Here is a 17,094-nt window from a genome sequence, read left to right as displayed (position 1 = left end):
GTTTTATGTATCTACTCAAATATTGAGCACATGTGCAAATTTTCAAAAATTGCTCGTATTTTCCTACTGTGGCACTATGTTTTCATACGTAGCAAAATTGTTTCACCTCATCAAGTGTTCGCTAAACTGTTGGAATCAGTTTCCGCTATGTCTAATCACATCGTACGGTGACGTCTTAACTGGTGTGGATATTTGATGAGTGAGAATGAAGAGCCACCAGTAACAGAAATGAAGCACGAATTCTAAGGATATGAGCATAAAACGTGCTGTTGTTTCGTATGTGCACTGTTTATCGCATTATTAGGGCACATTGCAAAGAAGTATGGTGTCAGGAGTGCCATCTCTGAACCCTATGACTGGGTCGGTGATGCTGTATGGTTCAAAGGGAGGTGAAAAATGAAGGTCACGTCACCCATACTTTCAAGGTAAATCGCCGAGCGAAGTTTGTGCACTGTTAGTCCGGTGTTGTTTAGCAGATTCCTCTCAAGTGTAGGCATATATTCCTACATATGCCAAACGTATCAGAGAGCACAAAAATAATCTTCGCACACGCAAAGGTTGCCGGCCCATCTTTGCCAAAACAGTTATCTAGGTTCGCCATTCACAACAGCGCACAAGGGACACAATTGAGACATTTTATATCTGCTCAGGTACGAAATGTGTAACCAAGGTGTCACGCTTCCACGGAAAGAATATCTCCAGAGATTCTAACACTGTCATGATTTTGTGAGCTTGCACTGATACAGGGGTGTTGTTTCTTGTAAGTTTTCATTCACATTCTTAATAAACCAGTTGCGAGAATGAAGCATGTCCTGTCTTGTCTTCCTGTGTCATCGAGTTTGAGCCTATACTTATATCTTCAACAACTTCCATCTCCAGTTTTCTGCAGTGTTTTAATTTGCTTCTGGGGCAGAAAATGAAAAAAAAAATAGCATAGCCAACCTTCACACAACTACGTTTCATTGATGTAGCGCTCCGTATGGACTGAACATCCTCCTAAAGTTCCGCCCATAGCCAGCATTTACTGGAACTGCAGTTCCGGCCGTACCAGACAGTTTTGCATTTGCAACCAAACTGTTACCTTATATATACACATATCTTACAGAAACCACCCGTTTTATAAAATCATCTTGTCGCTTTTATACCATTAAAGACCATGCAATTAGGGTCCAACTACAAGTATCATTCAGGCTGCATATGAATGCGCGAATGCAACTTTTATTTCTGTTCGTATGCAGATTGATATCACGGTCACGTACGATGCCTTCAAGGCAAATGCATTTTGTCTGTGCTGGCAGACGTTTTCACATGCATCCCTCGAAGAATACAATGGTATGCTGAAATTTAAAGATGCGCATAGTTTCACTGGAGGCTGTGTTCAATCTCGCTGTCATGAGGCCGAAAATGAAATATTCGTTCCTCAGAGACAACCTAGCTCATTGAAGTATAGGGCCTGACAAACCATGCATATAACTATAATAGGTCGCATTTGAGAGGTTAATTTTCCAATTCTGTACAAAATTGTGCAAGGTAAACGCACCGTGAGCACGGCGTGACCGCGTGTGCTGCGGCATATGACACCTTCAGCATTCTTCCTTTCGAACCCGCACTGTGGCGGTGCCGTTGCGCGATATTCAGGCATGATACTTTACACACCGCAGCCAGCCTGGCCATGCAGACAGGGGCGCACACGCGGCACAAGCGAAAGTCGGCTAAGAAAAAAAAAAAACGGGGGCGTGGCGCGCCATGCCTCCGTTTTTGTTACTTATTATATTAAATTCCACTTGTGTAGATGGCGCGATATGCGCAACCGATGCAGGTGGCGGATTGCTGTTAGAAAGTTTTAATGCAGCAAACCATTTTATTAACAATGCATTTCAACTTATACAATAAATCGTATGATTTATTCAACGTAAACGCATCAATGTGTTTTGTTTTGCTTGTGTGCGTTTAGTGACGTATCTGGAACTTCCGCTCCTGCAGCTTCGGGACTTTGTAAACACGCCCACCCCCACTGGATGCGGTAAGCAAGAGGGAGAGAGGGAATGGCCTTCGCGATCAGGTTGTCCTTCCCGTTCATCTATCGCGGGCTGATCCTGTTCGCCGACGCGCCGAAGATGTCAGACCAGCAGAAGCCCGACGAAGAGGAGATGAACGCCGCTCAGCTCATCGGCAAGTACACCATCAAGGAGGTCAGCACCGGCAAGGTAATGGTGATTCACACATGCCGTAACTGTAGTTGGATTAAATTTCTTGAGTAGCGGCAAATTTAAGCGAGGATGCGTTGACGCTAGCGCAGTGCGCCGTTCGCCTGGTTCCCGTTTGGTGACAGCGCACAAGGAAATAATTACTGTTTCAGTAAATAAGAGCAGCCCCAGGCAAGGAGGCGTACACTCGAAAAACAAATAAAGGACTATATAGATACCTAAATTTTGGGTACGCGTTTTCTTGTTTGTAATGGTGCGTAAGGCACTTTGATACATGGATTGCCAATGGGTTATTCTCCTACGACCGCTACGTAATTTATAATCGCATTTCTTTTTCGTGCTGTTTCGGTTGCGGTTTCAACAGCCGATTGAGGTCTATGACGTCAACGTGTATACTTACAGGTCACTTAATTGAGACATGAACAAACTTCAGTACAATCGCCGCTTCCACAATTGTTGTCATTCCGGCTCATGAGGAAGGCTGGCTGAAGCACTGCAGTAAATTGAAACGATGAAGCAGCGATTTTATGGACTTGTTTCCATGCCTCACGTGACCCAACAGCTCTCTTTGACGTCACAGCCATCGTTCGGCTGTTGAAACCGAAGCCGAAAAAGCATGACAGAAAAAAATTCGATTATAAATTATTTAGCGGTCGTAGGCGGATATCACATGGTGATTCATGCGTAGTAGTGTCTTCCATGCGTAGTAGTGTCTTCCGCATCATTATAGAGAAGAAAACATGCCACCAAAATTAGGTGTCTATACTCTTTTTAAACTTTTGGGAGGCTGTTAGCAAAGTAAAGAATTAATGCGCGAAAATTTGCTGAGGTCGTACTGGGATTGGAAGCTTCTGTAGATCCAGTTGTGTATCCTGGCTAGATTCCATCTTGAGTTTATACGCGTTAGAATGAACGGCGTTTTCTTGGTTGCAGTGAATACAATATGATTATTTCCTGTCATTGCTTGAATTCCTGAATGCGTCGGAAATGTATGTGCAAGTGAATTAAATAATCTGTTTCAAAGGTTGCCTTTCCTGGTAAACGGTCTCATACATTGCAAAACGTCTTCAGTAGGTCGACGCTGGGCTGCAGAATTCTGGAACTAAGTTTACACAGGACTTAAAATTTGAAGAGAACATTTGTACGTACAAGCATGATTTGAATGGTAATTAATTGCCTGCTCCACAACATTACAGCACTTCTGCAGAGAAAGTTGAGTGCAGAATTTGAAGGCAAGAGCTGAAGTCAACAGCTATAGGGCACAGCGGTGTCATATATATATATATATATATATATATATATATATATATATATATATATGCACATTTCATTGTGTGATATTTCTGCACTATTTCAAAACAATGGGCTCTAGGCAGCTACGTATGACTTTAGCTCCATCACCGTGCGAAATCCACGACCTGCATTATGTGCAAGTGATTTGCTCGACAAACAATTAAGCGCTACGGAAAGCAGAATGAATATAGCTGCTCTGCGTGGTGCAGTGGAAAATGGGAATGTACTGCATCACAACTGCACATTCACAGCTGGTGCTTTGCTGCTCTGGTATAATATGATTTTATGTGTGACATGTGAAGCCAGCATAAAAATTCACTATACCTATCTGGGCATTTATGTGTAATGTATGCTCACTTAAAAATACAGTTTTCGTACCTAAACTCTTAGTGCTCCTTAATAGTGCTCCCTAATGCGTCAAGTCCACTGGAGCATGCCCACCAGTCAAATTACTCGTATGGCTTGTGAGGTGGACAGTCCAGAGTGCAGCCTTGTTACTGCGCATGTTATGTGTTTGTCGATGCTTGTGCAATCAGTCGTTAATGTGCTTCTTGTGGACTTAATCCCTGCCTCCCTGGTGCTCTGACGTCACTGGTGCAGAGCGTGACGGTGGAGTCGCTCTGGCGTGACCAGACATGCGTGCTCATGTTCTTCCGCCGCTGGGCATGCCCCTTCTGCCGCCTGGATGCAGTGCGCCTGAGCCGCATCAAGCCCCAGCTGGATGCGGCTGGTGTGCGCGTTGTCGGCATTGGCCATGAGAACATTGGCCTCGATGATTTCCGCAAGGGGGAGTACTTCAAAGGAGGTACGCATACTGTGCATCATGTGCTGGGTCTAGATGAATTATGGACTGGGATTGTACTGCAGCTGCAAGCACTATAGGGACTTTGTGGTTGCACACACACAAAAAAGAAAAGACTATTCAAGAGTGAAGTCGTCTCTATTTACATAGGGACGATGTAGGTAGGCCTGGGTAAAAACGTGAAGCACATTTCACTTGAAGGAAATCCGGGCCCTGTTACAAGGCAGAATACAACTAAGATGACAGAGCAAGCTGAATAACTGGTGTATACTGACACATTATTAGCTGGGCAAGAATTAAGGATATAAATTGAGAAAAACAATTAAAAGTCAAGATACGGATGGTTAGAAAATAGAGAGACGATAGGCACATGAACTATATCAATAAGACTTTTTGCTGTCATACTATGAGAGAGTATATACTCCTAAAATTGTTTCTAAGTTGCAACAACTCGAAAGTACTCGCCTACGTAAGTGCAGATATTCAAAGAAGCATAAGGGTTACCATATCAAAGCGTCACAAATGTCACATATGGGCTGCTGTTTCTCTTACATATGACCCTACTTTTCAATTTATGCAGCAAACGGGGAAGAGCAGTGCAGAACATCGATTGACCTTGTTCTGTACTGCCGAATGGAATGCACCAGAATGATTTATTGCAAAATGCACATGTCGGAATGTCTGCCTTGAGGCAGGATAGTTGAAACTTTTTTTGGTGGTAACAGATGCATTTTTTATGCAATATTATTTGTATAGGTCATGAGCTGATGTGACGTGAAAGCGAGCAAATAATTCCTGCATGTGTGCATGGCATAATCCGCATTTGCTATGTAGTGGAAAGCATGTATATGTACACATACATGCTCTTTCATGTATATGTTTCTGTGTTTGCCTGCATTTCCAAGAAACAGCAGTTTAAATGAAGTAGAAACAGCATATTGTAAATTATACTTTTTATAGACGTTGGAAGAAAGCACCATAATTTTGTTAGCACTCCTACACATTTTGCTAGACAACAATAACATTTTGCAAGACAACAAGACAGCTGTAAGTTGAATTTGGTGCAACAATCGGATAGTCTCTTACAAATGATTTTTTCTAAAGCTTAGGAAAAAAGCAACAAAATTGATATCACTCTGTTTATTTATTTATTTACCCACAGTGCCACAGTGGCATTACAGTGTGGGGGGGGGGGGGTAGGTTGTACAAAGCAAAAAAAGGATTATTACAAGGGCAGTCACATTGACAATGCAAACACTTCATTGTCAGTAATATTAACAAGAAATGAAGACAAAGCATTCCATTCTTGAGCAGCGTGAGGAAAAAACGACATCTTGAACATAACGGTTCTTGACCTGCAATTCGCGCACTTTATGGTTATGATCAACCCGCTCGGATCTGTAGTGCGAATGAAAAATGTACTTCTCCCTAGGAATGGCAATCGTATTGTAATATATATTATGAAAAAATTTAAGCCTTAGCTTTCTCCTTCTTCCTTCAAGGGGCTCCCATCCTAATTCCTGTTTTATGCTAGACGCACTAATGTATTTACTATAATTCCCAGAAACATAGCAGGCCGCTAAGTTCTGGACTCTTACTAATTTTTGTCTGTCTGTCTTTGTCGGTGGGTTTGACATGTCGTTCTTATCTCTGTTTTTAAAAACTGCAATGAAGAAATTCTGATACCTGTATTAGTGGGGAAGCATCCTGTTGATAAGGCAAGTCTGTAGATATAAGTAAGCATGAGAGCTATAATATCTGAAACATATTTTACAGGCATAGTTGGAATTCTTGGGCAAAAATGCTACTAACTTACTGCTCATCGATAGGTTCAAGAAATATCATATGTCCTAGCTAATACCATGGCAAAGTCAAATGTCTAACACCGATATCACGCAGCCAGGTTTTTCCTGTTATGTATCGACCGCCTGGCTCTGAGGCCGCCCGGCCACAAATGTAAGAAAAGTAGAAACATTCCCCTATGCTCTTTGGTTTCGCTGACTGTTGGCTTCCCAATGTAGCTGAGAAGATTGCACACTGCTTACAGCGTCCCTTAGGAATTTATTAAACCTTTCAGCAAGTTTTGATTCCTGTAGCAGTCAGCCCTCAATGATAAGATGACTAAGATGTGAAGTGGATGGTGTGTGGCTAAGAAGTCTATTAACGTTTTTGCCATGTTTGAGCATTGCCATTTGTAAGTGTTCGTGCAACTATTTTATTTTCTTGGTCCTTACAAAAGGCAGTTTACTTTAATTTGGTAGCTCTTGAGTTTTGTTCAATCACTGATATGTGAAGGAAGCCAACAGTCACTGAAACTAAGGAGCATAGGGGAATATCTATTTTTTTACACTTGTGGCATTGATTATTGGGTGATTAGTAGCATAATTATTTTAGCATAGTTTTTTCTTCTGCTTTCTAATTAATCATCTTTCAGTGATAAAATAGCTGGGTTAATGATATCCCATTGATCAACACCACAAATGTAAAAAAGTAGAAACATATTGGCTTCCCGCATATGTATGTCATAACGGGCCACTCATTTCCTTTCCCATGTCTGTTAAATCACTGAGTGACTTAGTCCTGAGAAACTTCTTAAATAGTTTAAATTGCTTTTTTATCATCTTCAAGTGTTTGTTGGTGATCCTGCCTTAAGACTTTTTGCTGTTGTATTTTTAGGATCTTTCCTTAAAATGATTGTGGTACATATGTTTGAAGATGACAATGAATGATTCATATGCAGCATCCGCTACTTCTGAAACAAGTATGCCATTCCGCTTTTCATTTATGAAACCATCCAATGTCTGAGATATGAGAGAGTGTGCTGTTGCTTTTCATTTATGAAACCATCCAATGTCTGAGGTATGAGTCTGTGCTGTTACAAACCTTCCAGGAGTATTACGTCTTTGTTGGCCTGCCCATTCAGCAAGCATATAGATAAGACCCTGGTCGCTTAATCAGTGCATATGGCTCCTGATAGCAAAGAGCTTGGGTTGATATTGCTGATAAAGAAATTATTGAGTGTCACGTTGCGTTGTGTCACTGTGCTTGATAAAATTGTATGGCCACATGATTCCATAGTCGATGAAACAATTAACCAGTTGGTTGCATTTGGCTCCAACTGGCAGCAATTTAATTTTCAGTTTCCAGAGTCCTTCACTATGGCGCCCCTCATAGCCTGAGTCACTTTGGAACAGTAAACACCAATAAACCAAACCAAAACCAGTTGGTTCCAGTTGGAACCACCTGGGGATTGTTCCATAAACCAGTTGGACTGCTGAAGATTTTCACCAGGGCCTGAGTAAAGGAGGGCTTTGATACGTCAATACTGAATCACCCCAAAAGTTTGTCAAGTTGTTATTACTAACATAGTTGAGCAAGCTTTCTAAACTTAAGCCAGGTGGTTGGTACATAACATAGAAAACCTGGCTGCATGATATCGATATTAGAAATTTGACTTTTCTTATTAATGAAAGTGAATTCGGTAGCAATTTCACAGTCAAATCTATTTTTCATTAAGGTTGCAAGCCCACATCCTTGTCTGCTTGATCGATGTAAGACCGAAATCTGGTAGTTCTCATGTGTGTATATGTGGTATTTGCACGTATACCATATGTCTCAGAGAGCAAAGTTGAGTCAAATTAGAATTCAGATTTATCTAGTTGAAGTTTCTTCTTTGTTTAAATCAAAACATGATAAACCAATTTTAAGATGAGAGTGCACAGTGCCATCCATGTTGCGTGAAGATGTAATCATCATTTTTACCGGACAATGGTGCGCCTACACGAAGGCTTGTTGAAACAAGTGTTTTCAGCATCCCATGTGTCACGAATGTGTAAGACAGGCAAAGCGGGATGTTTGTGTGTAGAAGGAATCCTGTGAGGAGCAGCAAAAACTCAGCAGAAATGGTGCATAGTAAGTCAAGAAAGACTCACAAAAAAAAGTTGTCCCTTCATTTCCTGAGCATCCTGCCTAGTGGCAGTGTCCTGCTCCAGTATGTTCTGCCTTTTGTACGACACCAGTGTTGGTTGCTTTGATTCCGACTCTGAAGTCTTAATTTCGTGCGCTTTCGTGTAGGGACGCAATATTTTTTCTGGGGCCCTGATGCTGCCTCTTTCAATGGTTTCCTCCTTTTTTGTAGTTTAAGAGCTGCCCACCAAATGGTGCATACTTAGGGCGTTCTGTCTTAATGCCCCGATTTTATCATGCAGCATACATTTTTGTTGTCTCCATCGATTTGGCAGTGTGGTGACTGTTTTTGTAAATATTCTAACCTCGCCTGTGGTCATATAAGAATAGTACCTTGTGATATGCTCTAGGCAAGATGACAGCCCACTCAAGGTGAGAAATACATTGAAGACAGTACAAACAGAAAAAAACTAGGCAACAATACGAAAACTTATAGCTGTTTCAATGGATAACAGGGCCCGTGTATATCTTGTTGGAGGCTGGGGCTGTGTCATGAAAGGTATGCCGAGCAGTCTAAAGCACCTTCATAAAATTATGCATGCAGGCATGTTCAACAATTCCCTTTGATAAGTTTGCTGGTGCAAAGCAGTTGCATTTCAGTGTGGCTGATGGGAAAGAGTGACCATTCTGGTGTAGCTTTGTTACATTCTACGCTGTTTTCCTTGACTTTTGGGTGTGGCTCGACATTTTAAATTAAATTTTTTCAGCTAACAGGATTCCTTGCCATGCTTGTTTGATTTCTCGTTCATGTGGTCCAGGTTTGATTTGGTATTAGAGGAACAGTTAAAATCTCCAGTGGTGGTTTTCTGGGACTTAAGGACTAGGTTCTGCTGGTACTTGCTACGAGCAAGTTAACCGCTGCACGGTTGACCAGACGAAAGAACTATTGAAGCACCCTAAAACATCAATGTCACTGGAAAATGCTTTTGCCAATTTTTAACACTGCCAAGCAAAACAGTTTAGTTGTTGGAGGCATTGTAGATGGGATCATTTTATTTTCCAGCATGCTGTTTTTACTGCTTTGGGTGAATGTGTGTTTACACTTGCTCCTGAGTCAATGTTAGTGTTGTGATGCTCAAAGCATGTATAAACATTTTTGAAGTTCTTGACAACCATGGAATAGCCTACAGCTACAACTGTGCTGGATTGTGAAGGAACAAATAATACCTATTTGTACTATTGGAAATTCAGGCAAATGAAAGCTAACATATGGCTAAATCAGGTGATATCAGTTCAGGTTTAATATTCTTTAGAATGATACTGTAATGCACTAAGTGCAATGCTTCATTCAAATAGGATGTGCTGAAAGTACCAGTGTTGAGTATGTAACTCCAGGAATAACAGCAACTTTCCCATTGAGTAGACTTGTGCAGGTGCATGACAGTGCTGATAGTCTGAGCCTTAAGCTTGGACACTATTATGTCCCCTTGTTGCTGGATGTTTGTGGTGAAAGTGCTCGACCTGCTCCCTGTTTCAGAGCTCTTTGTTGATGAAGAGCGAAATGCCTACAAGGCACTTGGATACAAGAGGCAAGTGCCCTTCCCGTCTCAATCTTACCCTGGGAGCTTTGTAGCATGCATGCTGCTGTGTAGGCCGACAGGAGCCGGTCATGTGGGGAGGCAGCTGATGCAGTGCAACTAGGGATACTGATTTGAATTAATAGCTATGCGTACTGAAACTCAAAAGTACACTGCGAAAAGAACGCTTTTTTATTTCCTGCAATGCTTTACTATGCATTACTTGTGATCCAGACAGTGCAGTCAAGCCACAACTGCAAACTCTTGTTTACTTGCTCTGTGCTCATGTCTGCCATCATATTTCTTTATTAAGAGGAAGCTTGTGAGAAGGAATTTTCCACTGCTGCATGTTGCGGTAACCAGTGTCTGTTTGCAGACACCATAGCTTGTTACAGCAGCTGCCTTGCACAGAAGGGGGTCTTTTTATCTTTTAATGCCAGTCTGTTGGCCTCTGCATGCTCATATGTTGGTACCTCTTCATTGCTGGGACGTTCTGAATAGGCACAGATAATGCTTGGAATATCAGTTTGAGAGAAACAGTGGCAGATTTTTCATGAGCAAAGTTATGCTGATACTTGATCAAAGGCAGTCTATTTTAATAACATGAACTCAAGAATCCTGTGACTTAAATCATGCTGCCCTACTTTTGACAGTTTTATTACAGGTTATTGATCACAAATAAAAATAATTCTATGAGCCATTGCTGTTCTTAAATCAGATGCTGATAATTAAAAGCGAAAAGAGTGCTTAAAGTCGGCCTAGTAAAGGCATTTATTCTGAAAATCTGCAGGCACAGGATTTTGAGCTCTGTTTTGAGTTGGCTCCATGAACAGTATTTTCTAATTAACGAGCTCCTCATTTCATTAAGTTGAACTGTCTCACGTTGCACATCTTCTAAAACATTCTGATATACAAGTCCATTTCTTCATGCAATTGGCACATAAAAGCTACGACAATGAGTCTGCAGGATATGTGTTCATTATCTTTGGGATACCCCTTATTCACCTTGTTCTTTGTGCCTTCAGTTCTGATGCTGCAGTTCAGTTCCAACAGCGAAAATCATTGTGCTCACTTGAGCTTATCATGCAGAAATGTTAGTGACTGAGAAAAATAAGTCTGCCCTTGGTGGGGGGGAGCGCTTCTGCTCCAGGGAAAGCCATCAAACTACATTTCGAACTGCTTGTTAAGAGCTTCATGACCTCTGGTGCCAGTGGCACTGGCACAAATTAACTCCCTACCATTGTCCAGCTCACGTATGGCCCAGAAGTGGCTGCCACACAAACAGTGTGAAGCCATGCTTTAGAGGCTGGCACGTAGCAGTTCTAGTGGCAGCAGGAGCCAGTGAATCATCAACCATATAAGAAAACGCATAATATTGTGCTCACTACACATGTGATGCTGGCCTGAAAGAAAGAGCCTACAGCTTAGTTGGACCATAATGCCATTCAGAACCTGATGAATAAATGTCGGAAATAAAAGTGGAAACTTACAGACCGGAAAACGCATTGATGTTTGTTTTTCTCACAGCCTCCAGCACTGCTGCATGATTCTGAATAACCTAAATGATGAATTGCTAGGGACATGGATACCAGGGATGCATGTTGAAGTCTAATAAGTATACTATTTTGCATGCTAGTTTTGTGTGCCTTTGTTGAAAGCTGTCTGTCGTGCACGTGGTGAAGGTCTTTATGATTGGAAATCAAAAAATTAATTTTGTGGCTGTTGAATTAAATTTGTGGTTTGTTTGTTTGTTGTGAAAACGATTATCACTGCACTTCCATTGTTGCAGTCTCATGTTGCACACAGCTGCTGTAAGTGTGGTAGCTGGAATTTGAAGGATTGCTATTATGAAATCATAACAGAGGGCATCAAATGTGGAGTTTATTTTGGAGGAGTTTTTGAGTTTTATAGGTGTTTTTCTTGTCTGCTTTGATTGGAGCAGGTTTCTTAGCACTCTCTGCTGGCACAATGACATTTATAAAGGGGCAGGGTTTTTTTTTGCTACTTCCAGCACAGTTTCTGAGATGAGGATTGCAACTGTTGAGTCCTCTGCATGTTTTGGAGAATCTTATGGGCCTTTAAAGCAAGGAAATGTCTTTCAGCTGTAACTCTTTGATAACTTGAACTCTTTGATAACTTGTTATATCCTTTAGTATGAGAGGCATTATTTCTAATTATGTGTTTGGTGCATTTAAGTTAGCCTCAATTGCTTAAGCACTGTAAAATGCAATGCAACAACAAGGGCAGAAAGTAAGAAGACAACTTCATGTTTAGACCAGTGTTTGACCACAATGTACCCAGTCTGCCCAAGCATCTTCAACCTGTGGTGGCTGACTGTTGCCATGTTTAATACAGGTACAGCTGGTTCACCATCATCCCAGCCATCCTGACCACTGCATCTAGAGCCAAGGCTGCCGAGGTGCGTAGACTACACTGTAACCTGGAACTGTAGATCGGTGGTGTACTTGTAATGCACCAAGTTCTGTTACACTGACTGGCTCACTTGTGCCGTGGGCTGCCACAGGTGTTGTAGCCTGTATGAGGCATTGCATTCTGAGCACTCGGGATCCTTGTCCATCCCGTGTTAGCATTTAGCAGAACAAGCCAGCGGGCATTGGCAGAGTGGACAAAACCTAAGGATGGAGGCACAGTAATTCAGTGTGGTGTCTTTTGTGCTGGTGCCGTAACAAGACGATGCTTTCTGCTTTTAACTGCATAGGGAGGTGTTTATTATGCAAGGGGGGAGAACTGGTAGCCTAATGTCCTGAGGCTTCTCCTTTAAGGAACAATCAACTTTTGATATTGAGGCGGCCGGTTACAGCTAGGTGTTACCGTTATTTTTAACTGCTTGGAAGTGTGAAGTCTGAGGGTTCTTTTTTTTTTTGTCAAGCTCAGTCAAACCTGTGTGATGTTGTCAGCATACATTGCATCCACAGAAAGTGCAGTGGCGAAGTGGTTCAGCTGGACACATGCTGCCGGTGGTTATCGCAGGCAGGGCGAATTAATGCGCATGCCTGTTCCATCCAGATGTTTCCAGGCACCTGTAGCCCCCTATCCTGCAAAGTCGTGAACAAAAGTGGGTTGCCATAGATGGCTGTGGTCCTTGGATGGCAGCAGCTGCTTCGGGTTGCCCTGCATGCTGCCATGCAGTTTGCCGATACAGTGCAGTGCTTACGGTTCAGATTTAAAGTGAACTAGAGTAGAAAAGATAGGCAAGACAAAACTGGTGGAGTAATCACCATAGCTGTTCGAGTGTTGCCAAACATTTACCACGTATTGACAAACTTGCACTTGAGACTGAGGAGCTAGGATAAGGAAGTGTAATTGTTTTGTGTGGAAGAAGCTGGCCTGCCAGCATAGACAGTTTCCTAACCTCCACAGGCAAAGAAACCTTGCCTGTCTACATAAGTCGCTGTGGGTGTGCAGCTCTCAGCCCAAGTATCATTGTTGCACTAACTGGCTGTGGATTTATGCAAAGCGCAGTTGTTGAGACAATGGTGCATCACTTTACTGTTTGCTGCTGGTGCAGGCCAAGGCTGAGAATGTGGGTGGTGACCTGACCACGGGTGATGGCCTGCTGATGGGTGGCACCCTCATTGTCGAGAAAGGTGAGCCAGCCCTCCTATATTCATATGCTGGCATCTTTGGACAATTGTGGGTATTGGAGCCATCCTTTCAGCTTGGCTTGACTAGTGTTAATGTTTATTTTGGACACAGCTATCTCAAAAATGCTGGGCTGTTTCCAGAGTTCTCGGCTATGCTTTGGAGCTATGCCACCTTAAACAGGCTTCATAATTTGTCATATTGAACTTGCAAAGCCTTTTGTAGCATCACTTGCCCTCAAGAATTTTGCAAAGATAGGATGTATTGTTGTAGTTATGAATAGCCAAAACTCATCCACACTGTCTAGAAGGCCTTGCCTCACCTCTTGTCACACCTGCCTTGCTGGAAGCTGCATGTCTACAGCAGCAGTGCAAGATGGCCATGATGCTGTGCCTAGTCACTCAATGTGCTTTATTTTTTTTTTCACTTGCACTGGTCACTGCTAGTTACCACACTGATTTTATGAACCGGTTAATGGTGGTTTAGGTGTGTGATCCATCTTATTTGATGAGTCTGCTTTTCCTGCTCCTCTGATCCCATTGGTACCAACTCTTCATGGCGCTGAAGGAAAGCCGCTCTAATATCTGCCATTTTCCCTCACTTATGTCTGGTACTAAATTGACGCATAAGGAGCACAAAAGTTGTTGGTGACTGCAAGCAAATGCAGAAAATGGGGAGCGGTGGAGCTGACTTCAGTATGCTAAGTCTGAGCCAGGGGCGTCCCTGTGCTCTGGAGCCCTGGATGGAGGGGTCGCAAGTTCGCCTCACTTTCCACAGCTTTGGAGCTCTGAGGGTGTTAGTTTCTAAGGCCCGGAAAGGCACAGTAACTGTCTTACTTCTGTGTGGACTTCTCACCTAACTGCCTCTTGCTTCTCGGTGACCCACCACGGTGGCAGGGGTTAGGGCCCTCGGCTACTGATCCGAAGTACCTGGGTTCGAACCCGTCCATGGTGGCCTTATTTGGATGGAGGTGAAAAACAAAAGGAACACATGTGCTGTGGGATGTGAGTGCAGGTTAAAGATCCCCAGGTGGTTGAAATTATTCAGGAGCCCTCCACTATGGCACCTCTCTCTTCCTTTCTTCTTTCACTCCCACCTTTTTCCTTTCCCTCAAGGTGACTGCACCATTTCCTTTCCTCAAAAACCACCAATTTTTTGCAGTGGACACCTCAGCTGTGCCAACAGGGAAGGACAAATGTGGGAGTGAAAGAACAAAGAGAGAAAGAGGTGCCTTAGTGGAGGTCTCGGCAATAATTTCGACTACCTGGGGATCTTTTAACGTGCACTGATATTGCACAGCACAGGCTCGAGTGCTTTAGAGCTCAGAGGATGCAAAGCGAATCCTGTAACTACGTGGCCGAGAGTTGGTGACAGAGCTGGTAACATCTCTCAGTAATAGGCTGCTATAATTTATTCACGTCAGTTTGAAAGTAGTCAAAGACTGCTAAGCAATCACTGCATCATCACTCTGCTCCATGTCCACTTTAGTCACCTTGTGTGATTGCATTTGAGCTATCATGACAGGTGGTGCTATTCATTGTGACCATATTAAAATAGAGGTGCAGGTACCAAATAGCCTTCAGTGGGCCCCGCTTGTGGCAGCATGGAACAGCCGTGTTTTAGAATGCGAGGGAGAGAACGGTGTAGTCCTGGCTGCTTCCTGCACCGCCTTTCTTCATTTCAGTGGACATCTTGGAAGGATTTTCAAATAAATGAAAGGTCATCAGTTGTGGAACCAATCTGACTCTCACTGCAGCTGTGCTTTTAGCCATTGTTTCTGTTCAGCATCTGCTAAAGACTGCAGTTACCGACATCCTTTTTGGTTCGGGTTATGCAATCAAAAATTGAAACTTTCCACCAATTAAACGATTTATAAGGGCCTTCAATCTTTTCTCTGCATTCATTCCTTGAGGAGAAATCTTTCAGAACCTGTTTTAACACACTTTCCAAAGAGAAAAGGCAGGTCTCGGGAAGCAGGCAGAACTGCACTGCTTATTGCATCATTTGTCATCTATCTATAGCCACAAGCAAGGCTCTATGTTACCTGGTATGCGGTCTCAGGTTCTTTTTTTTTTTGTTCACACTAGTGCGCACTGCTAAGCCTATCCTACACAGTATTTACAGCATCGACTCAAGCTTTTTTGTGCAGCAGTGGGTGTGTAGGGGATCAATGGCGTTGTCGCAGCTAGCATTTAACTGCCGATGTTGACACTGCTTACACGCTACCCCCAGATGGGCCTAAGCTGTAATAGATTTGTGGGTTAGAGAGTGGGAACCCTTCAAGCATGTGCCATTAGCTGTGGTCATGCGACTATGCTAGACATAGAAGTGGATCGAAGGCAAGTTGGGAGGGGGGTTACAGCTGTCTGCCACTTACTTCTTCTCCCCATAGAAAGTGAGAAGTCTGGGATTATTCCTTTTTGAAGCCTTTGTAGTGTATAGCTCTTGTGGAGAGGGTATATTTCACGCCTGGCAGAGCAAGTTCTGAGTTATGCGTTTGTTTTCTGTGCGCCGCTTGCACCTCTGCGGGCAGATGCAGTCGCATGGCTCCAAAGCACCCATGCAACACTGAGAAGCCATCACCTCTGCCTCGTTTGGCACTCGGCTGTTGGTGGAATAAAGTCCATTTCATTCAAGTGTACATGCTCTTTGAAAAGTTGTTTTTGTAACAAAAACACATGATTTTATGCCAAGTTTTTTGTGATTGTTGAAACCGCTACAACTGATGGCGCCGCCCATCCACATGACAAGTGCTGTTTTAGCCCATTGCGACAGGTCTTGGTGCAAAAGTGCAGTAATAGCAAGCTGTGTCTCCTATAAGGGGCCTATGCTGTAACTGTAGGCAGAGTTTGGTCAATCGCTAGGAGACACGAAACTGAAGAAGATAAAGTGCCGAGAATGACCCGTTCTAATGAGTGGGTGCCCGTTCTAATGAGTGGGTGCCCTAAATGAAGCAGTTCAGTTGAATATACTTGGGATGACCAGGAAGGGGTTACAGCCCTACATTCATTCATTTCTCCTCCCGGCCATTCTGTAGGTGGTGGCAAGGTGCTGCTCAACTACCAGCAGGAGACACCCGAGGGCTACGTGGGCAACACTTCAATCCTGGAGGCCCTGGGAGTCTCACGCTAGCTTGAGGCGTGGAAGCACCATGGGGCAGTGGGAGATGCTATCCCTGTTCCTCGCTTCTTGCTTAATTGTCTTGTGCCTGCCAACTCCCTCCAAGCACTCGACCCGGTGCGCATGCAAAGCATCAAGGCAGCATCGCATTTCAAGCACCGAGAAGAGATTTGGAACTCGAGATTTTGCAGCAGCGGATTTACTTGTGGCAGCTGATTGGGGCTCTGTGCTCTTGTGTGATCAAGTGGTCTTTGAAGGCCAACAGATTTGCTCGGGGCTACTTCCCTCAGCGGTTCTTCATTCAAATGTTCAGATGCTTTGAATTTTGAGAGTGAATTCTCAGAGCGTTTCTTTATTAAATTCAATTCTCGCTTCTCCAGAAACACATCTTGCGTTTTGTTTCTTTTCATTTAGGTGCTTTCGTTTTTCATTTATTCATTTCATTTATTTATGTCACAAAATGCGTTCTGGCCTTTTGCGTCAGAATTCTGCAGTCCAGGGGTTTAACTTTTTTGTGCCTGCCCCTTCTTATGTCGCACGCTCCTATGTAATTGGCGGGGGGTCATCAAGGGTAGGGGAGAATTAG

General features: G+C 43.2%; 1 protein-coding gene across 1 annotated transcript; it reads left to right on the top strand.

Annotated features, from left to right (window-relative positions):
* The first annotated feature begins 1,975 nt into the window (after window positions 1–1,975).
* LOC144121979 (prostamide/prostaglandin F synthase-like) lies at window positions 1,976–16,893 on the top strand. The gene is made up of 6 exons (XM_077655445.1): window positions 1,976–2,207; window positions 4,101–4,305; window positions 9,746–9,797; window positions 12,141–12,204; window positions 13,315–13,393; window positions 16,426–16,893. Exons 1-6 carry the CDS (start codon window positions 2,046–2,048, stop codon window positions 16,518–16,520), a joined length of 657 nt encoding a protein of 218 aa, XP_077511571.1. The 5' UTR covers window positions 1,976–2,045; the 3' UTR covers window positions 16,521–16,893.
* The last annotated feature ends 201 nt before the right edge of the window (window positions 16,894–17,094 follow it).

The sequence above is a fragment of the Amblyomma americanum genome, chromosome 2, assembly GCF_052857255.1.
Source record: "Amblyomma americanum isolate KBUSLIRL-KWMA chromosome 2, ASM5285725v1, whole genome shotgun sequence".
Taxonomy (NCBI): Eukaryota; Metazoa; Arthropoda; class Arachnida; order Ixodida; family Ixodidae; genus Amblyomma; species Amblyomma americanum.
This window is presented reverse-complemented; position numbering and strand designations above follow the sequence as displayed.